The sequence below is a fragment of the Bipolaris oryzae genome (assembly GCF_000523455.1).
Source record: "Bipolaris oryzae ATCC 44560 unplaced genomic scaffold scaffold_92, whole genome shotgun sequence".
In the NCBI taxonomy this organism is placed as follows: domain Eukaryota; kingdom Fungi; phylum Ascomycota; class Dothideomycetes; order Pleosporales; family Pleosporaceae; genus Bipolaris; species Bipolaris oryzae.
In genome coordinates this window covers 46,303-70,496 of record NW_006911368.1, presented here as the reverse complement: position 1 = coordinate 70,496, position 24,194 = coordinate 46,303, and the positions used below count along the sequence as shown (strand labels likewise).

At 52.5% G+C, this 24,194-nt stretch overlaps 13 protein-coding genes across 13 annotated transcripts; 4 read left to right on the top strand and 9 right to left on the bottom strand.

The window, feature by feature from the left end:
• Positions 1-889: 889 nt before the first annotated feature.
• Positions 890-2,059, bottom strand: COCMIDRAFT_6491 (uncharacterized protein; the record flags this gene model as incomplete). Its single annotated transcript, XM_007691110.1, has 1 exon — positions 890-2,059. One exon carries the CDS (start codon positions 2,057-2,059, stop codon positions 890-892), a length of 1,170 nt encoding a protein of 389 aa, XP_007689300.1.
• Positions 2,060-3,609: 1,550 nt separating this feature from the next.
• On the bottom strand, positions 3,610-3,852 carry COCMIDRAFT_98947 (uncharacterized protein; the record flags this gene model as incomplete). Its single annotated transcript, XM_007691144.1, has 1 exon — positions 3,610-3,852. A coding segment is annotated over one exon (243 nt), but the record flags the coding sequence as incomplete, so codon positions are not given.
• A 1,205-nt stretch (positions 3,853-5,057) lies between these two features.
• COCMIDRAFT_6490 (uncharacterized protein) lies at positions 5,058-5,972 on the top strand (the record flags this gene model as incomplete). The annotated part of the gene is made up of 1 exon (XM_007691109.1): positions 5,058-5,972. One exon carries the CDS (start codon positions 5,058-5,060, stop codon positions 5,970-5,972), a length of 915 nt encoding a protein of 304 aa, XP_007689299.1.
• Positions 5,973-6,711: 739 nt separating this feature from the next.
• On the bottom strand, positions 6,712-8,013 carry COCMIDRAFT_98994 (uncharacterized protein; the record flags this gene model as incomplete). The annotated part of the gene is made up of 3 exons (XM_007691143.1): positions 6,712-7,347; positions 7,453-7,724; positions 7,830-8,013. The coding sequence occupies 3 exons, from the start codon at positions 8,011-8,013 to the stop codon at positions 6,712-6,714; spliced, it is 1,092 nt and encodes a 363-aa protein (XP_007689333.1).
• Positions 8,014-8,546: 533 nt separating this feature from the next.
• On the bottom strand, positions 8,547-9,845 carry COCMIDRAFT_98910 (uncharacterized protein; the record flags this gene model as incomplete). The annotated part of the gene is made up of 4 exons (XM_007691142.1): positions 8,547-8,670; positions 8,723-9,557; positions 9,610-9,645; positions 9,698-9,845. 4 exons carry the CDS (start codon positions 9,843-9,845, stop codon positions 8,547-8,549), a joined length of 1,143 nt encoding a protein of 380 aa, XP_007689332.1.
• A 583-nt stretch (positions 9,846-10,428) lies between these two features.
• COCMIDRAFT_6487 (uncharacterized protein) lies at positions 10,429-11,124 on the top strand (the record flags this gene model as incomplete). Its single annotated transcript, XM_007691108.1, has 1 exon — positions 10,429-11,124. One exon carries the CDS (start codon positions 10,429-10,431, stop codon positions 11,122-11,124), a length of 696 nt encoding a protein of 231 aa, XP_007689298.1.
• A 1,466-nt stretch (positions 11,125-12,590) lies between these two features.
• COCMIDRAFT_37970 (uncharacterized protein) lies at positions 12,591-13,178 on the top strand (the record flags this gene model as incomplete). The annotated part of the gene is made up of 1 exon (XM_007691126.1): positions 12,591-13,178. One exon carries the CDS (start codon positions 12,591-12,593, stop codon positions 13,176-13,178), a length of 588 nt encoding a protein of 195 aa, XP_007689316.1.
• Positions 13,179-13,992: 814 nt separating this feature from the next.
• On the bottom strand, positions 13,993-15,742 carry COCMIDRAFT_27467 (carbohydrate-binding module family 18; the record flags this gene model as incomplete). The annotated part of the gene is made up of 2 exons (XM_007691118.1): positions 13,993-15,507; positions 15,557-15,742. The coding sequence occupies 2 exons, from the start codon at positions 15,740-15,742 to the stop codon at positions 13,993-13,995; spliced, it is 1,701 nt and encodes a 566-aa protein (XP_007689308.1).
• A 1,074-nt stretch (positions 15,743-16,816) lies between these two features.
• Positions 16,817-17,709, bottom strand: COCMIDRAFT_98903 (uncharacterized protein; the record flags this gene model as incomplete). The annotated part of the gene is made up of 3 exons (XM_007691141.1): positions 16,817-16,976; positions 17,034-17,559; positions 17,604-17,709. 3 exons carry the CDS (start codon positions 17,707-17,709, stop codon positions 16,817-16,819), a joined length of 792 nt encoding a protein of 263 aa, XP_007689331.1.
• Positions 17,710-18,111: 402 nt separating this feature from the next.
• COCMIDRAFT_98982 (uncharacterized protein) lies at positions 18,112-18,808 on the bottom strand (the record flags this gene model as incomplete). Its single annotated transcript, XM_007691140.1, has 2 exons — positions 18,112-18,423; positions 18,476-18,808. 2 exons carry the CDS (start codon positions 18,806-18,808, stop codon positions 18,112-18,114), a joined length of 645 nt encoding a protein of 214 aa, XP_007689330.1.
• Positions 18,809-19,321: 513 nt separating this feature from the next.
• On the top strand, positions 19,322-21,019 carry COCMIDRAFT_98965 (uncharacterized protein; the record flags this gene model as incomplete). Its single annotated transcript, XM_007691139.1, has 1 exon — positions 19,322-21,019. A coding segment is annotated over one exon (1,698 nt), but the record flags the coding sequence as incomplete, so codon positions are not given.
• A 644-nt stretch (positions 21,020-21,663) lies between these two features.
• COCMIDRAFT_49237 (uncharacterized protein) lies at positions 21,664-21,993 on the bottom strand (the record flags this gene model as incomplete). Its single annotated transcript, XM_007691138.1, has 1 exon — positions 21,664-21,993. A coding segment is annotated over one exon (330 nt), but the record flags the coding sequence as incomplete, so codon positions are not given.
• A 1,685-nt stretch (positions 21,994-23,678) lies between these two features.
• COCMIDRAFT_42742 (uncharacterized protein) lies at positions 23,679-24,167 on the bottom strand (the record flags this gene model as incomplete). The annotated part of the gene is made up of 1 exon (XM_007691129.1): positions 23,679-24,167. A coding segment is annotated over one exon (489 nt), but the record flags the coding sequence as incomplete, so codon positions are not given.
• Positions 24,168-24,194: the final 27 nt, after the last annotated feature.

Sequence of the window (24,194 nt, the reverse complement as noted above, 5' to 3'; positions counted from 1 at the left end):
GTGCTGAGTGCGCGCGAAGCGAAGCAGCGGGCGAGTTGGCGGGTGTGGGTATGTACAGTCGTTGGAGTGTAAGAGGTGATGAGAAGGCGCGGCGGGTTGGAGCGTCCGGCCAAGGCGTCGTCCCAAATTAGGTACAGAAGAGGCCGCGCCACGCCTGCGGAGCTTACATATCCCCGCTCGCGTCCCGGACCCGAGACCCTGAACCGTCCGTTACGCGGACGTAGTCAGGAGATTGAAGCCCCAGCCAGCATGACCTCAAACCCTGGTTGCAAAAGAAACGTCAAGTATTGTCATCGGTGTGCATCCGTTGCGAGTCACATAGATTATGTATCCATATATTCACCAATGTACTGCAATCACACACACACACACAGACACGCCGTGTATCTAACAAATAATTGTATTCTGGTCTAATACTACCAAAAAAGGAAAGCCTGCATGTGCGGCGTCAAGAGCCTCTGAAAAGATCTGTATAGTATCAATTCGTGTGAGCTGGGGGGGTATCGCATGCCGTAGACAAATAAGATGACGAGTCGTAACAACAACAGCAATAGGACGAAGAACAAAGACACAAACGCCAAAGGGAGGACGGCGGCCAGTCCCAAACGCCTACCCATGCCAACAACAAACAAAGACCCTTGAAAAGAGACAGGGATGGAAAACGCCAATCGTGAAATCATGCCGAGAGCGACAACTGTCGCATCAATCAACTCGGAAGTAGAACCGACTCATGCAAGCTGGGGCCGTGACGATGCTATGCGCAAATTGGGGCATCGTGGAAACAAAAAGCTCTCCATTGAAGGAGACGGATAATGATGGAAAAGTACCGTGACTTTGTATGTGTGTGTGTGTATGTGTGTCGGTGGCGAGAGAATTGTAGTGAATGCTCTTAAAGGTATTGACGAAAGTAGTCTGGGTTAAACCAGCCGACGCGGTCGTACGACTGCCACAGTTTACTGGCCTTGTTGACATCAATTTTGCAGGCCTGCTGGGCGTCGGTCTTGCGGAACTCTTTGCCAATTCTCAATGCTTCAATGCGAGCTTGAAAGATGCGACGCTTGCTGGTCAAGTAGGTGGCACAGTTGAGGCGCAGGGTGCCTGCAAGGTTGAGTTCAGCCTCGTGCAGCAGGTCGCGATCGGGATCGTCGGCGAGCGAGAGGGCCTGGCCCTTCCACTCGGCCTTGAGAATCTTGGAGTTGCCCTTGGGCAGCGTGTCGAGAGGTGGCGAGTAGTCGGGGATGGCATTGTAGTCCGAGTCGTCACGATTCGTGGCTGGTCGCGCAGGTTTGGGAGAGACCGAGACCGATGCGGTGGGCTTTGGTGCAGGGTCAAATGACTCGTAGACCTGTGCAAGGGGGCTGCGCTTGGCCTTTGGAGCGCGAGGAGTACGGGGAGGTATCCGGGGAAGAGCGACCTTTGGCTGGCGGGCTCTAACGGATGGTGCGGGAGCAAGCTTCTTGAGGGCGGTGCGCTTTTGGACACCGGTCGGGCGACCGTAGTAGTCGTCGAAACGACGCTCCTGAGCCCACCAGTGTCGGGGGTTCTTGGTGGCCGAGGCAAAGACGTTTGAGCGGAATGAAACCGCCAATTCGTAGTCGGCGCGCGAGGGCTTGGAGTGCAGGCGTGCGTAGTCGTGCGACTGCATGTGGTGGGTGATGGCGTCTTGCGAGGCTGAGTCTGCTGAAGAGGCAGCTGAGTCCTGGGGGAAGAGCGGTATGTCGGCGACGGAGAGGGCGGCGTCCTGGGCGACAAAGAGCTGAGGGTCGCGTGTGCCGGCTTCTGCGACAGTGTCCATGGTGTCCTTTTGGGAGTGGGAGTCGTATGGCGAGATTGGGGGGGAGACGTAGGCGATGCGGTGAGTTGCTGCCTGGCAGGCGCTGAGGGAGGCGTTTGTCATGGGCTTCAATTGGACTGAATTGAAGGAGGTGGATGGCGATTGAGTAGAGGCAGAGGCAATTGACGAGCCAAACGACTCTGATCGCTTCATCTCTGGGGGGGAGAGGAGGGAAGAGACGGTGAGGCGGGCAGTTGGGGGTGTCTTATGAGGCGAGTTTGCCATTGCGTAGTGTGGTCAGAAGGTTTGTGCTTTGACTAGAAGCGAATGCCCCGGGCGGCGGTAGCGGTATTTGAAGGGGGAGGGGGGGAGCGATGGCAGCAGGCTGAGGGAGCAACAATGGCTTGGAGGGAGGGAGAGGAAGGGGGGGGGAGAATAATGTGGCAGGGCCAACTGTGGGTGGGCTCTGGGACGAGCCTACGGCGTTGCCACCGTTATATCGTCAGAAAGCAGCAGGCAGCGAAGGTTGAGCGTGGAAGGCGGCAGAATTGCCCGAAGCAGCGGCTTATGCAATTGGGGCGGGCAGGGCGATTATTAGTCAAACCGCAGGACCGGGCAGGACAGGTCAGGATGGAATTAAGTGTACAGACAGGGCCGTGGGTGTGGGCGTGGGCGTGGCCGAGTGAGCAGTGCGGAGTTATGGAATCGGAGCCGGACGTGGAAGTGGAGTGGCCAGAAGCAATGCAAGTGCAGCACAGCAGCGACAGCAATAGCTGGAATGATGGAGGCTTGATGAATGGAATGGCATTTGCATTGGGGAGCGAGGCAATCTTGCCGAAACCGGACGGAATTATAGCCATGCAGCCAGCCAGCCAGCCAGCCAGCAGGCTTGGGGGGCAGCGGTTTCAAGCAGGCTACAGCATGCGAGCCAGGCCGGTGTGACTCTGGCTTTGAGACAGACTGGCGGCCATGTGCTAGCGGACCAGACAAAGAGGGTGTGCGGTTGGCGCGTGCCATGGTGCGGTGCAGCAGCCCATGGCATGACGGCCATGATCAAGCACCAGCAAAGGGCAGGGCCAAGGGCGCGCGGCCGGGAGCGGGCAGCCATGGGTAGCGAACAGCGGCGAGGCTGACCAATGCCCTCAGCCAGCGTACATGCCGGGTGCACATTGCAGTCAGAGTCAGAGCCAGAGAGAGAGGCAGAGGAGTCGCGGCTTTTGGCTATGCGCATCCACGGCTCCGTGTCGCCCAGCAGCGCCAACCCCGGCTGGGCGGTGACGGGCCCCGTAACCGTAATCTCTCAATCCAGCATTCAATGTACGGCAATCCCTACTACCCACCAAGTACCCTACCTCCCTAAAGTCACTACTCTACTCTACTCTATACTCTCTCTCCCATTGCGCCCGCCCTGCAGCCCATTGAGCCCGCCCGAGCTGCGGCTTTTGCCATTGCACCCTCTCTCTCGGCTTCCGGTGGAGGAGCTGGGCCACACGGGCTTCCGTCATCACACTCGGCTGCCCTTTTGTCTATTACTAGACCAGCTACTATACTGCCTAAGTAGCGTACATGCGGCTAGTCGAGTCTGACCGCCATGGGGGTTATGCAGACATGACCATGGCTGCAAGGCCAATTCACACCAATTGCCTGTCTTGGCCCCCGTGGCTGACGACGGCCACGGCCACGGCCACGGCCACGGCGACTACTGTGTACTGTCTGCTTGTGCTCGTATGGTGAGTAAGTGAGTGAGTGAGTGAGCACAGTCAAGGGGGCGGGCTGGTCGCCCGTCAGCGGCGGCTGCCGACAATTACTTAGCTGGCTGGCGTCGGAATTCCATTCTAGTCCTTGTAGTCAGGGTCTTGTGACTGGGCCGTCTCTCGCTCTCGCCTCTTCCCTTCCTGCCTTACTCGCCTTACTCGCCTTCCATTTCCATGTCTTTCTCCCCCAAGCGCTGTAGCCAGCGCCACCCTCTCGCATGTGAAAGCCTCCTCCCACCCCTTGGGTGCCCCCATCACGCTCAGGTGGCCAGCCGACGAGGTCATCCACAGCCCGGCGCCTATTCCAGTCAGACAATCCCAACCCGTCGCAACCCAAGGCTGCTCACGAGACGCAGCCCTGTCGACACCATCTTTTCCATGTGTGGTGGGTGGTGAAGGATGAAGGGGGGGGTCATGCTCATGCGGCCATGGCAGCAACCCTGGCGAGCGGGTGTGTTATCGTCGTTATCGCCCTGTGGGGGAGGAGGGGTTCGCGCTGCAAGGCACCCACGCACACGCGCCCGCTAATTCCCGCCGCTGGCCTGTCCGGGCCTTGATTGTCCTCTGATCTTCATTGTTCTTCTCCAAGTAAGTAGTGTGGTTATTTATGTACACAGGTATTGTTGTATTCACTGCCATTGTGCGCATTGCTATGCCATACTCAATATGCGCATGCACCCCCTTACATTCAACACCCCCATTGCTGCCGCCGCCGCTGCTGCTGCTGACTCGGCGCTCCCCGAAATGCAATGCACCACGGCCGTCACTTGCAATTGCACCTTACCCAATGCCTCTCTGGACTAGCGGCCCGATCTGCACTTGTCGACAATATCCACTCTTGACAGCTGGTCAGCCGATAGGCCAATGCAGCCAGATGATCCCGTCGTTCGCTGTCCCGTCTTCTCTTCCAGATGATGCGACGCCTTGGGGGTCCCTGCATCCGCCCAATCTGCAACCCGCCACCTGCGAGCACGACAAGCAAAGCCTGCTGCTTGTGCTTGTCCTGCTTGTACTTACCTACTGCTACCTCGCTTCAATTGCATCCTCCACATCACATCCACGTAGTCTTTGCCTAAAATAGCCAATCCACCCCCATCGCCAGCACAACCACGGCAATCAATCCCACAGGTACACATGTACAAAAAGGTACGTATACACGTCTACGTGCTCGCGACAAAAAACAATTGCCCAGCATCTAGACCCTTCCGATCCAATTGTCCTCTCCGCATCGTGACGTAGCCCATTCTCTCTAATCAATCTGACATGACATGCTCGACCACGCAAGCACCCCCCCTGCCGCCCATGTCGCCATTTTTTTTCTGGTAGTGATGAAGTCAATGCCATGTTGTCTTGTCTCCTGTCCTACGACAGTACTGGCATACTCTTCACGTGCTTTCGGGGACCAAGCGTCACCCCCATCTCAACTCGACCTGCCACCATCGCCGTGCCGTTCCCCCCCCCCCACATACGTCATACCGCTAGGACAAGGGGCCCTACACACCATGTGCCCACACCGATAATCACCAGCAATGTCTCTGCCCGAACTGCCTACCAATCGTCGATTCTTAACTCGGCTATTCAATTCGCTAGCTGCACCACCACCAGCACCACCAGCCCCGTCATCACCTGATGCCGCCGCCTCGCTCACCGACGACAAGCACCACCCCAACCCCCTCGATAGCGTACCACTCGCGGTGAAGAAACAACTACTTTCCTTGCAAGTTCTCTTCCCAACCGAATTCGTTCCCGCGCTAGACGTCCTCGACCGCCACCTAGTCACTCGATTTCGCATCCGAAACCATCCGTCTCCTTCTGTGCATCGACAAGATGGACACCATTATGCCGACGTGGTGATGCGACTAGGCGGTGACGACGACGACGGCGACAATGATGAAGAGATGCACATGAGTGATGATGCACAACACAAAGATGCGACGCGTACATCTACCACAAAACACACCTCCCTCCCTCACGAAGAAGCAACATCGACAACATCAGTACCCGTAAATGTCACAACTTCTGCTTACGACAACACCAAATCATCAATCTACTACGTTCAATCCGCCCAGCACCACCGCTCCTCCCGCTACTCCTCCACTTCCTCCTCCTCCGACCAAACCCCAACCTACCAAGTCCGCCTCACTACCTGGTCCTGCTCCTGTCCCGCCTTCACTTTCGCCGCCTTTCCTGCTAACCCCTCACCACCCTCTACTCCCCTCGCTAACCATCATGACAATGACTCCCATGAAAATAATGACACACCACAAGACCACCCCTGGATCTTCGGCGGAATAACACTAGGCGATGATATGCCCCCCGTATGCAAACACCTGCTAGCCTGTCTACTCGCTGAAAAGTGTAAGAACCTCTTTGGTCAATTTATCACCGAGAAAGTGGTTTCTGTAGATGAAGCCGCAGGCTGGGCGGCTGGATGGGGGGATTGAACTTGACCAAAAGAAAAATATACATCATGTTTAGATATTTGGATTATCCAGCAATACCCGCTGTTGCTCCTGCTGCTGCTGCTCCTGCTGCTCGTGTTTTTGATACCCTCCCAAACAACTTTTATTTGTTTTATTTGTTTTTTTCCTTTCTTTCCTTCACTCGTTTCATACACAAGGCAAGGCATTGATTCAACGGAATCACCATGAATCAAGGATATCTCCCTTTTTTTTTTTTTTCTTTCTTTCTTTCTTTACCATGCTCCCCTTTTCATCACATATGCTCATGGCGAAATACGGCATTATGGCTGCCATATTGTTTGATGCTGCTCGTTTCAAACACAAACATTTCTGGCCATGGCCATGCCAAGATTATGCAAACACATATATGCATATACATACACCCACTCCACTCCACTCCACTCCACTCCATAAGCATACTACTAATATTATGTCCTTTGTTCATTTCATGTCTAATCATGCCAAGCTCATGCAAGAGAAGAAAGCAAAAGAGAGAGGGAGAGAGAGAGAAACATACCGCCCCCCCTCTCTCTCTCTGCTCTTTTGACAATATCTCTCACTCTCTCTTCTTCCCCTCTTTTCCCAAAAAAAAGGCTACAAAGGGGCTTATTGTACACTAGTACACACCTAGTTGGCTACAAGGCTCCATCATCCATCCTCATGATCATCTCTCCGCCTCACTCGCCTCACTCACTCACTCAACCGCCCCCCTCCCCCTCCTTCAGCCCTTCTTCTTGGGCTCCTCCTTGCCCTTTTCTTTACCCTTGTCTCCTTCCTTGGCCTCGCCGCTCGCCTTGTCGCCCTCCTTCTTAGCCTCCTTATCCCCTTCCTTGCCTTCCTCCTTCTTGGCCTCCTTGTCCTCTGCTTGCTGCTTGTTCTGAATCTTGTTCTCAATCAGGTCGTGGAAGGCCGTAATAGCCCGAATCAAGCTCGACAAGTAAATCGCCATGAGTTGATCGTTCGTCTTGACGCTCATGGCCCGCGCAAGCTCGCCATTGTCCACACCACCTGCCTGACCCGCCGCTGATCCCACGCCATTGGTTGCACCGCCTACTGGTGCAGCCTTGGGTGTCGACAGGTTAGGCAACAGGTTGAACACATCTTGGAGATTACCAAGAATCGCGTGGTTCACAGGCAAATCCTCGTCAAGAACCTTTTGTAGATACTGCCCAATGTCTCGTAACCGTAGATGTAAGCCTTGCAGCGACTGCAGTTGTGAGGTTATGCGTGTCGAGAGCGTGCCGACAGCCACGTCGCGGATGTCACGGAGGAGGTGCTCGACACCAATCTCTTCCGCCTCCTCGGCCTCGATTATTGACGGCGTGTGCACAAACGTCTTGGATGTCGTTGTGCCGTCCTAAACGTAGAATTAGCATCGTCTTCTATATACATTACCCCGCCAGGTGCATTGCTGCTGTTGCAACAACAACAACAACAACCCCACTGAGCCAAGTGCACTCACATCCTTAATCTCCTCGACCGCAAAGTAGGCGTCTGTCGGTACCCCCACCTCCTTGGGCTGTACGTCGATAATGACTAGTAGCGGGTTTGGTGTGTAGCGCTTGAACAGCTCGTTGACCTCGAGATCCGACGCCCTCAACTTGGGTCCAGTGTGATACCAGCCGATGAGCTTCTCCCGCGCGTTGATCTTCTTGAACATGTCGTTCATCGACTCGACGTAGTTGTGGTCCAGGAACCATACCGATGGGTCCTTTTCGTCTTCCTCGAATGGCACTGCAGTCTAAAGTTAGCTCATACACACAACGCTTCCCCGCCATCGGGGCGAATTGCTCAGGCGGCAAACAACGTCTTGAGAGGGAGGGAGGGGGGGCTACACACCCGCAAAGCTGTTGGACACGCGTACGTTCTTGCCATCATTCTGCCCAAGAAGCACACCGACTACTCTCCTCTTGGTGCCCTTTGCTTGTCGGCCGTAGTGGTCTGCTGCCGAAAGAAGCACGAGAGGCGCGACCGAGACGTTGCGGGTCACGAGCGACAGCGTTTCTGCTGTGGTGGCGGGCATCCTGATGACTTGTTCCCAGTACTGCCAATGTTTCTGCTGGTTGTCTGGGAAAGAAGATGGGAGTGGTGGGTGTTGACGGGGCGAGGTGATGTCGTTATTGTTGATGCGGCTCTGCGATGGCCATCTACGTACTAAGCTTTCGGGACTGTGAGATGCTGAGTGGGTCAGAGCTCTGCACTACCATAGCTCGCCCAGCACTGCGTCAGTGAGCAACGCAACCAACCCCGGAAATCATACAACTTCAAGTCACCACTGCATATAGCACTCGCAGCTACAGAAACCACATAACATTTCAAACATTGGTATCTCAAGAAGGCGTACTAGTACATACTGCATACCTGCAGAACAGAAGCGCAAACTGGACCAAGGCCGTGCAATGGCCTCGGAGTATCTCAAAAAGAATACAACGAAAACAGAGAAAAAAATAAAAGGTGAACACTACGGGAAATGAGGCTGCAAGCCCATTCCATGACACTGAGGCTCCGTGTCAAACATCGCCGCATCATATTAAAACCACATATAGCCAAGACAGATCACAGAGTAGCAGTGGGGAAGTAGTACTGATCCCAGAGGAACTCGTAGTCTTCGATAACACCACCAACCATGTCAAGAAGAGGCTTGCCCTTGAGCTTGGAGGTTATCGAGTGGATCCAGGCCCTAGGTGTATTGTTAGCTATATTCGCCATACCCAGAATTCGGCGTGACTTACTTGGTGATGTTCTCGTAGAATGCGCCGCGCATAGCCCACCAACCCATGGACCAGCCCCGCTTACGTAGCTCTTCTTTCTCAAGGCCAGTCAAACCACGGAGTCCTCCAGCCAAGCGCTCCTGGAAATCCTTCTTGGCTAGTTGGCGTGCACCGTACTCGATGCTCACGCCAATCAACCACGGCCGCCAGCTCTTCCTGTCACCGCTAAAGTGCTGCATAGCCAAGGCGTAGGCAACGGGTCGCAGAATGTAAAGTACCTCGGCAAGCTCGCCCTTTCCACTCACTCGGTGCAGAAGCGCCTTGGGTGGTTTGATGTCGTCCGCTGTAAGTACCTTTGAGAGGAGGTAACTCGAAATGTCCGAAGAATCTGGCAAGCTAGGCATCGATAGACCAGTCCTGGGCATTGCCCAGTTCTCAGCCTCGACCGAACGCTCGCTTGGTGGTGTATCCATGCCATCCGCCGACGCCGACGACTCCTCAAGCGAGCTGGGGTCAATTTCCCGCTGAGGGAGCGGGGGGGATAGGAGAGGACGGGAGTTTGTCAGACGGAGCAGCAGCAATCGGCATACTGCCTTTACCACCTCCAGCAACACTACGACCCGCCATCGCACCTTCTCGCCCTTCCTCTTGGCTGCCATCTCCCATAGCAACTCGGTGTATTGAATCATCTGGAGTACTAGCGCGATTCGCTTATACGTGGGCGAGTGTTGTGTCCAGAACTTGGTGTATCGATGGTGCGGGGTGACAGGGTGTCGTCGCGTCCCTGGCATCTGCGCCATGGCTTTGGAGAGGAGAGAGTCGTGGTATAGGGAAAGGACCTGGACGCCGCTGTGAACTATTCGTGTGTCAGTTGAAGGAGACGCGCCGCCAACGAGCGCGCAACCTACGAGACTCTGATGCGATTTCGGATTCCCGGAAGCGTCCTGGGTGGTGTTAGCATCGTGCCAGAAAGCAGTCCCATTGAGCCATGCGCACCCGGAATGATATATGTCAGCGAACGCAGCGCAGACTCAATCTGCGTCACAGCGCTGCTGTTTTTGGTGATGAAGTCCGAGTACATGCCCAGCCATCTCGGAGGCAGTGACAGCACCTCGCCCGTCTTCTGTGTTGCTTGCTTGTACATGGCTGCAGTCGCCTCAGCCAGCGCGCTGAAAGGTGGCGCTTGTGCGGCGTGTACGTCGTGGTGTTGGTATATGCACGTGAGGACAGGAGTCGGGGCAGGGTGAAGTCATGGACTCGTTATCGCGTGCCCGGCAAAGTACCGAGGCTCCCACGGTTACTACGTTACTACCCCGGATGACACCTTCGCAACATCATTGCAGCCCCCACCCTAGAAGACATTGCGCCCCAGTGATACAGGCCTTGGTCAACGTTCAATTCACTCCAACTCATGGGTATTGCTATTAGCAAACATGAGTGAAAAAGAAAGGGGTGCCTCCACCATACACGGAGTTCGGATCTTTCATCGTTGCACATGACTATCAATAGCATCCTCTTTCTCTTCTGCCTGTATCTGGTCAACGGCACATTTGTGACAAGTCGGCACCCAGTAGCGCGTCTGCCTAACGAAACACACCAAATGTGGCTTAGGAATAGAGCTTCCTGGCACGTGACTACGCGAAGAAGAAAACCCAACTTCCATCTTCACGCGTCCGTCTGAGCGTGAGAACATACACGAACACAAAACAATTGGTCCTATTTCCACCATGGCGGGTAATGGTCAGGCTACTCTCCCTGTTCCGCAGGTACCCGTCCAGGACAGCGACAAGAAGCTCCTTGCATCGATCAATTCATTCGTCCACGAGTACATGTCAAAATACGACAACTCACACGACTACCAACATATCCTGCGCGTCTTGTCCAATGCCAACCAAATATTGCAGGCCGAGCTCAAGTCCAACCCCTCTGTGGCTTATGACACCACTTCACTGTTCCTCGCTGCCCTTTTGCACGACGTGGGCGATCACAAGTATGCGAAACCAGGCGACGACGTTGAGAACCAAATCACCAACACACTACTTCAACACGGCGCATCAACTGAATTGGCTCAAAAGGTTCAGACGATTGTGAAGAACGTTTCCTATACGAACGAAGTTCGCGACCCTGCTCACGTCGCTTCAGTGATTGGGCAGTATCCAGAGCTCGCTATCGTGCAGGACGCCGATCGCCTCGATGCCATTGGTGCCGTTGGAGTAGCTCGATGTTTCTCTTTCGGAGCAGCAAAGATGCCCAATCAGTCCATGGACAGAGCAGTCACCCATTTTAGCGAAAAGTTGTACAATCTCGCAGGAATGATGAAGACAGCTACTGGTAAAGACATGGCAAGGAGAAGACATGACGTACTAAAGGAATTTGCACGGGAGTGGGAAGAGGAGACACGCTTGAGCTTCCAGCTACATTGATTAGTATGGAGCGAATTAAGCTTTCACTACACAATGGCAAACTAGTCATTTCACAATGCTGAAGGTGTAACTGGACCGGAAGCCGTTCCACAATGCTCATCTTCTAGTCCGATAGCAGACCTTCTCAAAGAGGAATGCACCTCGGTGCCGCGATGTGAATAGACTCTGGCCCTGACGATCGCTCGGAATCCATATTTTTCCTTGATATCACACCACTTTGAACTCGCGCATCTTAACCAATGAATGTAGACGGGCCGAATGACATGCAAGACACTGTCGTACAATGTTGGTCGGTTATTGCGGCACAGGGCCCAGTGTCTACAAGAAATCTCTGAGATGGCATCCAACAAGAATACAGTCAAGTGCAGACGGGAAAGGCCTGGAAGCACGGCGGTACAATCAAATCTGTTACTCGCCTTTGCAAAGCCAAATGTACAGGGACACCCGGAAGACCATCCAGCCAATGAGTGAATGCTGCGTGACATACCCGGTTTATACGTACATTTAGCGGATGCACGGTTGTCCGTGATTACCACTCCAAGTGCGGTCGCGCATCTCCACACGCTACGTGCTTCTGTGAACTATTGCAATTGGATCCGGAACGAGGACAGCGGCCATATCTTACCGTTTTGTAATCACTGTTAGCGGAATTGAATGCTGATTGAATTTGGGAGCCAGCAAGATCCTTTGGTGCGCGCTTAACGCGGGGGCAAAGACCGAATTCTACTAATGTAAGTATCGTCGAACAACCAAGTCGGGTGTTGGACCATGACCAGACAGCCATGTAGGCTCTGCAAAGCCCCAAGCCATTGTCCTGATCGATTGAAGAAAAGGGCCCGCTCAGCCACAATTTTCAATGACAAATGTCCTGCATAGAAAAAGGCCACATATGGGTAGGGGACACTTGTTTACCGGAGGGAGATCCGACCATGATTTGCTATGCGCCCGCTACACTTGAGTCGTTAACGCTAGAAACCGCAAAGAGCGGGCTTCTGCATGCGCCTGTTAGTTATGCAGCCCTCCACTAAAAGCCACAGGAAAGTGAAACACATCATGGAGGGCAGAGGTAGTGAATTGGCTGATAAAGAAGAGGGATAACATATTATCATGGGTTATGAAGTCACAAGCATGCAAATCAGGAGGCTTTGAATGTATGACTCGAGGAGGAATGGTAAAGTATCCGTGGTAGATTGTCCCAAAAGTAAAACGCGACAGTTCGCAGGCAATGGCTGACGTCTACCTGGAAATGGGGAAATGGGGGCATCTGATTGGCGGGACGAATTGCCGTCTCCCAATCGACAATCAAAATTCCTTTTACGCTATCCAAAGACTGCATGACCATGGGAAGTAGATATTTAGAAACTTGGTCTCTGGGATCTGGGTTTGATCATCTTCAAGTTTCTAGGCCAGCAAACAAAAAATAATCCCGCCCACCCGTCGCCAGCGCGAGAACCATTTGCCGGAAGATGCGACCTCTGCGGCCACTCCTCCCGTCAGCCACGCGACCACGAAACGAGCCCCTTCCACCGCTGCCGCGAGACCGCGTCGCGTCGGCCTGCGACCAGTGTCGAGTACGCAAAATACGATGCAACGGAGACCGTCCTGTGTGTCTCGAGTGCACCAAGCGCTCCACCTCGTGCCACTATGCGACTCGCTCAGCGGAAACCCAGGGCCAAGCGCTGAAGCGAAAATACGACGCCCTGCACGCTGAAAACGAAGCCTACGCTGAACTCTTCAATCTCATAAAGACAAGGCCAGACGATGAGTCGCTCGAGATCCTGCGCCGCATCAAGATGGGAACTGACGTCAAGGATGTACTCAGACGTATCAAAGAGGCAGACTTGCTCATGCAACTCAACCCGTCAAATCCGGACCCGGATGTCAAGCCCCAATATACCCTCCCACTTGTCTCGGGCATTCCTGCACACCTGCTCAACCCGGATCCAGAGTATTACCATGCCTTGTCTACGGCTAAGCCCACTACTGCCGCTGCCACTGCCACTACCGCTACCGGTGCCGAGCAGAGCAAAACCGCTTCCCCAGCTGATTGTTGAACGTCATCCCAAGAGGAAAAAACAAAGAATCTTGCATACAACCGGCGGCTGAGATCACACAGTTTCCCAATTTATTGTAGGGTCTTTTTCACTGGACACCAAGGGAAAACATGATCTTTGCCCCCGGTTTTTTTTCAAGGAGATCGTTTTTCTGCAAACTCCAGCGGATTTCATAATGCTGGTGGCTTTTTTTTAATCTCCAGACGGAATTCTTTTATTACAGATGGATTTGGGAGGAAAGAATAAAGAGAGAGAAGCAAAGCACAGAGGTCGCAGCAGATGTAACTTTCAGATTGCTTCATTGGTGCGTTCGATCATGCACCGCTCTGGTGTTCAGCCACCTAACGTGTTTAGCATGCCTGTTGGGTGGCCGCTACGGCCCGCTCCTTCCATGCTGGGAACATCTAGGTACTTGAATAGTGTTCCCTGAACGGTCCACAGAACAGCCGTTTATGGTTCCTCGCTGCATTGTGGAGACGGAAAAACGGTCAGGGTCCTGGCGGAATTCGCTTGCGCATCATGTTCCCTGCAAGGTAAAGCAGCATTGATTCACAGGAGAACGTGTGTAACTTTCCCTTACGGAATAGTACAACGTTTACTACAGCAACATCACATGCAACCAATCATCGACATCGAGACGTGTATGAAGAACATTACGATTTTGTTTCCTTTGATGGTCCTATCTTTATCCTCTAGGTAATACACGCACAACTGAAACGCTCAATAATTAAACATCAATACTATCCATGAGGGCACGAATAAGAATGGTTCTATTGTTTCATTCTTATAAGAATTCCGTTTCTCTCTCCTCCATTCAAGCACCGATGGCCTGAGGGTTCCAAAAGATACCCTTGGGATCGACCTTTGCCTTGAGCTCAGTCAAGCGCGCTGTCACCTCCTCACCATAGTACAGCTTGTGAGCAGTGGCAGCATCATACGTAGGATCAACGTAGTTCAGATACGCGCCGAACTTTGTCTGAGGCTCAGCATTAATGATGGCATCGTTGATGCCGTTGATGAAATCCTTGGGTGTAGCGCCGTAGCCCCAGTTCTGGAACACCCACAGGCTCTTGCGGTCGTCGTAGGCGGCGAAAGAAATGTCCTTCTTGTTGATGGCGGAGCCGGGTCCACCGTACAGGTTCATGATGATGTACCACTCTTGAGAAGTACCAGACTGGAGGTGGTCGTAGAGCGCGCCAATAGCCTCGGATGTAAGACCGCTAGATTCGGGGACAGTTACAGACTTGGCGAAAAAGTCTTCGTGGTCGTCGTAGCCAGTTGCGGGTACCTTGATGGTCGTCTTGCCGGAAATCTTGACTAGGTAGTCGTACCAGGCCAAGGACTCAACAGAGGGGTTAGAAGGTGTAGGGAGGCCGCGGAGAAGCTCAGGCTTGATCTTGTTGTTGAATTCGTCGACGGTGCCAAAGAAGGCGCCGCTCAGACTATAGCCCTTGTAGCCGTCAAGGTAGACACCAAACGAGATACGGTTATCCACAACCGAGTTGTTAGTAGCTACATCTTGGAGGTGGAGGAAGGTTTTGGTCCAGACGTCCTTGGAATCGTGAACGCCCTGAAATCCAAACGAAAAGTACGTGATGCTGTCTGGGGCAGCATGGGTCTGGAGGTAAAACTTGGTGACGATACCGAAAGAATCAGCAGCACCCCTGATAGCCCAGAAGAGGTCGGGCGATTCAGTGGCTGACACCTTGACGAGCTTACCATCAGCGGTAACAACCTCAGCACCGACGATCTGGTCCATAGCAAGACCCCAGTTACGCGAAGTTTGACCGTAACCTCCATGGGTATAGTGACCTCCGATACCTACGCCAGGGCAGGTACCATGAGCGAGAGCTGCCTTGCCTTGGTTATAGATTCCGTCACCAAGGTTGCCCAGGCGAACACCGCCGCCAACTGTTGCAATACCAGTATCTTTGGCAAGCTCGATAGTCTGGAAAGACTGGAGGTTGATCTGCATGGCACCATTGATGCCACCGGTGTTGAAGTTGGCATATGAATGACCACCCGACTTGGCCTGGCACTTGATTCCTTGCTCACCAGCGCAAATAACAGCATCTTGGACATGCTGTTCAGTGGTTGGCAGGACGATGACGGCAGGGTTGAAGGGTACGCGCAAGTTGTAGGGCTTCGCAAGCTTGGCGTATTCCTCGTCGCTGCTCATCTTGAAGGGCACATCCTTTCCATTCAAACACTTGACAAGACCCTCGGGTGCTGCCACCGGTGAAGGAGCCGGAGTTGAGGGTGAGGACGAGGGCTGAGGGCTGCTACCATCGTCACACGTTCCGAAGCCAGACTGGCATCCAGTTCCACACTGTCCGCTGTTAGCCTCAAAGTCGTGTTGTATTCCACAAGCTACTCACCCATGCTGAACCGGTTCCGCACCAACCGTATTGCGAGCAGCAATCTCCAAACGCAGAACCCTTGCACGTCTGACCGGCAGTTCCGCCGCATGATCCGTCAGTCGAGACGTCCCTCCTGTCTAGCACTGCGGTGGGCGTGGCCGATACGACGACTAAGCCCACGGCAAGAGGAATGAGAAACTTCATGCTGTTGGCGGAGGAAGAATTAAGGTTGTGCCGTGGAGAATGGCGCAAGGTGAGAATTAAGTATTGATTCCACCGTCAGCAAGATATTACCCCAACCAGGGGTAGGGGATAGTGAACAAATTAAGGAAATAACGGCTTAGACGGAGGAACGCACGATGCCTACACTAGCATGGGATTGTCAAGGCCGTGAAGAAGAAGCTTTGCTCAGAGGGAAAGGGTGCTTTTAAACAACTGATCTGCGGTGGTAGTCGCCTCCTTGCCGTTGTTTTGTGTACCTGCATCAGGCGTATGCCCTGGCGTCGATCCACCGGATACGACAAAATCTCATCGATTACTCCACGAGCCAGCACCCAATTCTGCTTGCTAGAGGCAGCGCGCATTGTACCCATCGTAAACTAATGGGTGGCCTAGGACCTAATACGAGCTTACTTCGCCGAGCCCACGGCACGGACGGCCGCGACGAAAAGTAATCCCTGATCCTCGTCGAAAAGCCAATGGCCACGACACATCTGGAGGAAAGCCACAATGTTATACAGCATTGGACGAGTCTTGTAGCGTCAACTTTGTGCTGAAAGACAACTGTATACGTGTTTTGAACACGTGCGACACGGCGCTGTCGGTCGCATTAGACTTCCGGTAATTTGGTCGCTTGAATTCCGAAGCACTGATTCGCCACCCACAACATGAGAGGGTGAAGAAAAACCGTCAAGGCTTAGCTTTGGCCGTTATTACCTTAGTTGTGGAGTATAATTAGCGGGCCCGAGTGGATGTCGGTGCCAGGCGGAAGCACGCCCCACTCCGACTGTCTATTTTTGGCAGTCCAAAGTTTCCAGAAAAAGGAGACTCAGAACGCCAATCGACATTCCCATAGGTGACGTATTACACTGCTATTCGTACATGTCCAGCGGGTCAATACTGTTGTGGCTTGCAATGTGTAGTATGTACCCTATAGCATTCTAATGTTGCAAAAAATAGAAAAGACACGTTGAACGCCTGACCGCCAAAACAAAGCCCCCAACTTGAACCCACAATGCTACCCGAATCTGGCACTCCAGCTCTCTCCAAGACAACAACTCAAAACTCTACCAATCCTCGTGGCTCATTGGCCGTGGGTGGATCGCCCCTCTTCCAAATTTCCTGGACGATTGGCGGGTCACTCTCATCAGTGGGATCGGTGCGGAGGATCCTCTCTACCTTGTCATTGCGAGTAAGAGCTGGGAGCTCCCAGTTCTTCCTGCAGTATTCTGTCAGCTCCATGCCACTATGCCTCGAAACCAATACGATGACCTACCAAGTGTTGTCTTGGTTGAGCGTATCGAAGTTTACATCGGCTTTTGTAAAGATCCACACTTCTCCTTGACTCTCCATAGCCATGGCTTGACTGAGTAGTTTCTGATAGCTGACTTGTCTGCCCGCGCTCAAGGCGGGCCAGATGGCTGCTTCGTAACGTTTGTCCACGATATCATCGAAGAATACCGCGCCAAGGTTACCCTGCGGGTTTGGGACCGGCGCAATCAGGTCAGGGTGCGTTTGGACCCAGCACTTGCTTGTCTTGATCGCCCCGCCTGCCCCAAGAGCAGTATAGAAGGCGGGTCTTCTGGTAGCTACTTGGCCCCAGCGCTGGATCTGAGTTTGCAGTTCCTCGAGTGGGGGAACGCTACCATCGCATGTCGTGGGGCCTATATCGTCTTCTTCTTCTTTGCTGGGGAAGCAACCGCGGCGAACAAGATGATTGGTAGTGACATTGACATCTTCGACGTCTGTACTGTATAAAACATGCTCAATCTGTCTAGGGAGCTCAATGGTCGTTGTAACTGCTGGTATTAGTATGTAGGAGTATAGGAAAGTTTATGATACCTACCGGCACCAGGAGGCAGAGGAGCGGGCGCTGCATTGGTAAATGGACCAGCAGCACTCCAGAGAAGTGCAAGAGAGATGGGGAACGCAAGAAGAGATTGAAACCTCATGTTGTGCTAAGAACGAGACGGACTGCAATAAAGGAAAAAAGTGAATGAAGGTGATGTTGCTAAGGAGATTGGAGACAGTGTACTGATGGGAATTCAGGAAGATATTCAGATGCAGTTATATGCTCTTCTTTCCTTTTGTCTAAGCGCTGGAGACTGTATACTCATTCTATCTATGAAGCTTACTACCAAGCCACCCCATGAAATCAGGCAGGCCGTTTCAAGAGCGACATGGATGGTGTTGGGAAAGTATCTATCAGGGCCTTACTACGCAGTCTCTTTACACGCATCCTCACTCTGAATTTAGGCCACTTTATCTAATTATGGCAAGGCGCTTTCAATTGATGCTAACTCTTAGGGCCAACTGCCGTCTTCATTCTACATACTCGAAACCAACATATTCCTTCACGAAGGGGCCAGTTTCTCTTGGCTTTCAGAAACAGGGTTTTCTACGCTACTCCTGGGTTTGTTCCATCCGAGTAGCTTTTTGGCTTGCTCAACCACACCCATCTTCTCATCATGCACGTAGTCTGGGCAATCTACCGGGTCATTCTTGTGCCAGCACAACTTGCCATTGCGCTTTTTGTGCGATCGCTGATGGATGATACTCCCAGGCTCTCCTTCCATTGTTGCACCGTGCTGTTCAAGTATTTGTATCACTTCAGCTTTCTTTCCAGGTACAGTTGTATCTTTCATGGAATTGAGAAAGTACAACACCTAAACATGGTTATTTCACATATTCTTTTTTACTGCGGTATAAGCAACTTACTGGAGAAAAGAAGATGCGTCCCTCATTAGCGTTGTGTCCAAGCTCTTCTAGGCAGTACTTTAGGACTGGAATATCGCCCGTCATCGCAGCAGCGCCGACAACATCGCCAGTTTCGCCACAGTCCCAGTCCTTGGTCTGTGGGAAATGCTTGAGGAATGCTTTGAATATGGGAAGCCCAGAACGAGAGGCAGCATCGTGTGGGTATCCAAGCCAATGCTCCTGTGGGGGCCAGGTTGGGTTGTCTTGGACTAGTCGGTTGAACTCCTCAATGTCTTTGCTCTTGATTGCCGCAACAATCTGGCCGTAAATTTTCTCGGCGGTTGTGTGATCCATGGTATCGTTTCAAAGTAATCTTAGAATTGTGCAAAGGATTTGATGGAAGAGTAAAAGTTAAGGCTCCAGTTGAAGTTGTCAAGGGCAAGTGGTGAGTTCTTATGTCAGCGGGGTGCTTTAGCCGCCCACGCCTCTCATCCTACAAGATCCCTGCATTTGTTTCCCAGAAATAACCAATGATCTCATTCCCCAAGGGCAGGGTACTTTTAAGGCGAGCGACTCTCGTTTCAAGTGTATACAAAAATACTGACATACTCCCTCTACCACATGGATCACCCGAAATAGTGTGCAGTGTTGTGCGCCTCGCCCCATGAGTCTTCCGGAATGCCCAAGTAACTTGGCAACCGTGGATTGAGAATAGCTAACAAGAGAAGACATCCAAGAACTTTGGTCTATTCAAGGAAAGAGGTAAGAGAATTGTGTATATAATGCCCATGATCTCCAGTGTATCAAGCATCATTCAAACAAACACACCTTTCATACACTCTCAGCTTTACTCTCCTTTCATCTATCATCATGCATCGTTCTTGTTCTTCCGCAGTCCTTCTCTCTCTTCTCAACAGTTACCTTGCCGAAGCTCGCCCAGCCCCACAGGCCAATCTGCCTCCATGCCCGACGATTGTGAATTTGCCAGAGGCAACTCTCACTCTTAGTCCAGGTCCATCCGATGTCGTTGTGAATGGCTTTCCTGATGGCGCAACTTCAACTATCTCGGCCAATGGACCAGCCATCACTATCGGACCAAATTTGTTATCGTTGAACGCAGATAATAACGTCAACCTCAATGGCTTTGTGTTCTTGTTCAGCGATGATATGTGTCCGAAACTGGTCATACCAATCACCAATCCAGATCCTGTACCTGGCGAAAATACAGATATCATTCCGCCAATTCCAGGACCAACTGATATACCCCCAGTTGACGACAACCCCGATGGAACACCGATTGTTCCTGCGCCTACACCTATCCCAGACCCACCTGAAAATCCCGAAGAACCCATTGATCCTCCGAGCGAAAATCCAGAGGATCCACCAAGTGATGACCCTGATCTTCCTGTCATTCCAATCCCTCTACCGCCTCCAGTAAACCCAGTTCCGTTGCCGGATCCTAGTCCAGTGCCAGAGCCTATCAACCCTATTCCAGAGCCCGATCCAGTTGAACCCATTCCAGTTCCTGACCCGGTTGAACCCATTCCGGAACCTGACCCGGTCGAGCCTATTCCAGTACCTGATCCAGTCATCCCCATCCCTATTCCAGGACCAGTTATTCCCATTCCAGTACCCGATCCTGTAAATCCCATTCCTGTGCCAGATCCCGAGAACCCAATCCCCGTACCAGATCCTGAGAACCCGATTCCGGTTCCTGATCCAGTTCCTGACCCAGTCGAACCCATTGATCCAACTATCACACCTCCTCCTCCTCCCCCGCCTAACAACGAAGATCCCGATGATTGCGAAACTCAGACAGCAAACGTATGCACGCAAGGATGTAGCTTCGGCACTAACGACCTTGGAATCACGACAACTACTTCATGCAAAGATCCCAGTTGCACAGCAACAACAGCCTGCGGCGTCTCCGACTCTACCACTACCACGACCATCGAAGCACCAGCCTGTACCCTCGACTTGACCGACGGTTTAGTGCCAGGCTACCCCTTCCCTGTCGACGGCGACGGTCCGCTCCCCAGAGCCGATGCTCCAGCCAACGTGCCCGCCCCAGCTGATCCCCAGCCCACACCCAGCGAACCGATTGACCCCGCCCCAGAACCCACCGACACACCTGTCGAGCCACCTCAGGAACCTCAACCCGAGCCTCAACCCGAGCCCCAACCCGAGCCCCAGCCTGAACCTGAACCCGAACCTCAGCCTGGGCCCTCACCCACCGACCAAGTCTACCAAGCAGGCAAACTCACCGCAGGCGATGGTACTGAATCCATTGTCATGTACCGCAACCCTCGCGACTCGCCTCTCAACGTCTGCACCGACAGCCCCTTTTACAAGGAATCGACGCTCGTCGGGTTGTCAAAGCGCTTTGACATTCCGGATTCAGACTACAAGAATTGCGACTTTGTAGGTATTGGGAGCGATCCGTTGGGGATTTACTGTGAGGGCAAGGAGAGGCTGCCGTGTGTGGTGACGGAAGGGTCGAGCTTGGATATGTGCTTGGCGGGCAATGGGGATACATTCAGTGTTACGTGGAAGTGCAATGAGTAGAGTGAGAGCATTTTGAGGGGGGTTGTAAGCGGTGTTTTGGTTGCTTTTGGTTCTTGAGATTGATGGGAATGTTAGGTAGGGAGAGTGCGGTACGGATTGGTTTCAGTGCATGTTATATGGAACATAGGAGTACATGGTGTTATAGGAATTAGATTGATTTTTCAGTGATTATAACTGCTTTGATTGTTACTGTAGGAAACTTCATACAAGATATGAACAAGCCGGCAACGCTGGAACACCACCTAATCACACCTCAAGACCTTAAGTGTAAGAGTCTACACGTTACTTGTATCAGCCTCTCGGTTCCACTGGCGAAGAAACTCCCCCATCCATTTCAGCCGCTCCTCGGCCATCTTCTTCCCAGCCTCGGTCCTCATAGCCTGCTCGTATTGGCCAAAGTAGTCATCAACCAACTTGCTGATCTTCCCACTGGAGCCACAGCCGTCAGACGGAAACAATCCGCGGGACGTATAGAATTCAAGGACACCAATAGCGCCCATTTCAGCAAGCATATGCGCATCTTGGATCACGCAGTAAGCGGGATACGGAACGGAAAACGCCTTCATGTGGGCGATATCGGACGGTTGGATTTCGACTGTGACGCGGACGGTGATGTAGGCTACTTGGCGACGAATCGGGAGCGGGCAGATGTAAGACTTGAGAAATTCGTCAATGACATCAAGTGGGTCGCATGATTTCTCCGCAGCTCGGTACAATTGCCTGCTCACGGTATGCACCATGCATGAAACCCATATGATGAGGGGGTCGAGTTTGCGAGCCCATTCATAATGCTTCACTTCGTCGTTGAGGATATGAGCGGCGTTCGAGACAACGCGGCGGATGTAGCTGTAGTCTTTTGGATTATCCGGACTGTTTGCCAGTTCGCGTACAGCAATATTGACGTCCATGAACCATTGGCGATCCGCAGGCTTGATGTTCAGGAGATCCAAGTTGAAAAGTGGGACGTCTTCCTCGGATGATACATGGTAGTTACCGCCGCCTCCTTCAATTGCCGATGGGTCGTCATGAGGTAGAAGTGACTTTTTGGAGCGGCTTCCGCTGGTGCTAGACAAGTGGTGGGAGATGGATTCGATAATCGACTTCATGGTGACTTTGTCTTTAGGAAAAGGGATAGTGAGAATAGAATATCGCAGGTATAAGAAATTGGCAGTTGATTTATGATGTGGTGGAAGACAAGAGTTCAGGGAGGGGAAATATATGGTGGTCAGATAAGAAGTGAGTGCAAGGAGTGAAACGTGTAGGACTCGCTTGTAGTCCTTAGCCTGGGTTGTACATGAACACTGCTGGAGTGAACGCTATTCACGATGACGCAATGCCCGAGTGAACTTGTATATCACAGCTGTGTTCTGTTATTGTTATCAAGTAACGTACCGAGAGGAGCTCTGTGGTGGTTGTTACGCTCATCAACGACTTTGTTCAACCCGTTGCGAGTCAAGCTCCATGATGGCGAGAATCTTGACCAGAATCAACATGACTAGGAATGATATCCGGTATGTTGCTGAATCTGGCAAAACTATAGCCAAGTATAGGGCAAAGGGATCTGAAAGTTGAGAGAGGTATTGCGGATGATAGTGATAGGCCGTATGGAATTAGTGCCTATATAGAAACCACCAGTATTGAAGAAGAGATTGAATCAAGTCCAGCGGATACCAGAGGTCTGTATATGGAAAGTGGTTCAAGGGATGTGGCCGCAGGGGAGGGACCAATGTGAAGTGCCAGTGTATATGGATACCGATTTCTTCGTAGTTTTCCATTGAACGATTGCCCTGTAACGTGCTGTTGCAAGACGTTGAAGTCATCAATAGTGAAAGACATTTCCATGTTCACGTGCACCAGCACTTTCCGTCCACCAGCCCCACTTTGAAGCTGCCGATGAATCAGGCTTACGGCCACAGAGTCGGAGGCAGCCACGGTCACGTGCACGCTAGTCAGCTAGCGGCTCTCCTGCCAGTATATAAGCTTGCCATCCCCCGCCCCCTCTGTGAATCCTCATACTTACCTTCTTGCGACGCACTGAGCTCAAGCATTCAGTGGTCTGACTCGTTCGCCTGCATTGCACAGCGCGGTGTGGATAAGTCACGAGCTTCCTTCGGGAATCTCGGCGGGGCAATTTTTGCTGGTCGCATCTAAGAATGCTCTTATCCTTTTCATTGAGTCTTCTGGCACGAGTCCAGTTGCTTGAGGAAGATGGGTCACGCTGTTGTAACCGTGTATGTACGACGTGTGTCATGTATATTTGTCCACGTAGCTTGAGCGCAGAACGCTTGGTATGCTTTGGTATTCTCAGGGACCTGGATGCTGTACATATTCGACGCGTGCGTCGACACGCGCTTAAGCTAGAAATACGACGTGTCGCCTGGCTTGACGTCCTTCAACAGCTGGCAACCGCCTTGTTCGCCATCATTTAGGATTCTGCTGTCTGGTCCCTGTTTCTCGGATGTCTCTTGCCCCCCAGTTCTACAGCTCAGGCGGGTGAGTACAGCAAGCTCACGTGTGGAAACACCGAGTCTTGCGAGCGGGTCCTGCAAAGCCGGCCTTGTCAAAGGCTATAGGCCTGTTGGGTCCTTGTCCAACACCACACGACAGCATGCGTTTTCTCGTGTGAATCACGTCTTGTGTCTTTCTGCATTCAACCACGTGCGGCCTTGCTTATATCACCAGCTCTCGGCGAGTCTGGTACAACAGCCTCACCTTCCACCACTTCCAAAACATCATCCTCATCCGCAGAGACATCCTCTTTCCCACTCTGTTTCGCTTCCTCCAATGCTCTGTATTTCCTCTTCGACTTCTTCGCGGCACTTGCCTTCTTCTTGCTCTTCTCTCTCGCCTTGACCTTTGTCCTAGCATCCTCTCCTAGCTTCATCTCCTCAATGCGGTCCTGCAAGATGCGTCTCGCCATCTTTCGGTTGATTTCTCTCGACCGTGTGTCTTGATACTTGACGACAATGCCTGTGGGAATGTGCTTGAGTTGCACGGCAGAAGATGTCTTGTTGATTTTTTGCCCCCCGGGACCGGAGCCCTTGAGGAAGTTCTCAATCAGATCTGATTCAAGTAGTACGGGGCGGGGTGGAAGAGCTTTGGACAAGAGCGCAGGGGTGCTGTGGAATGCGGCATGTTGGATACAGACGGAAGTAGGTGCGCGGGTGAGGGCAAG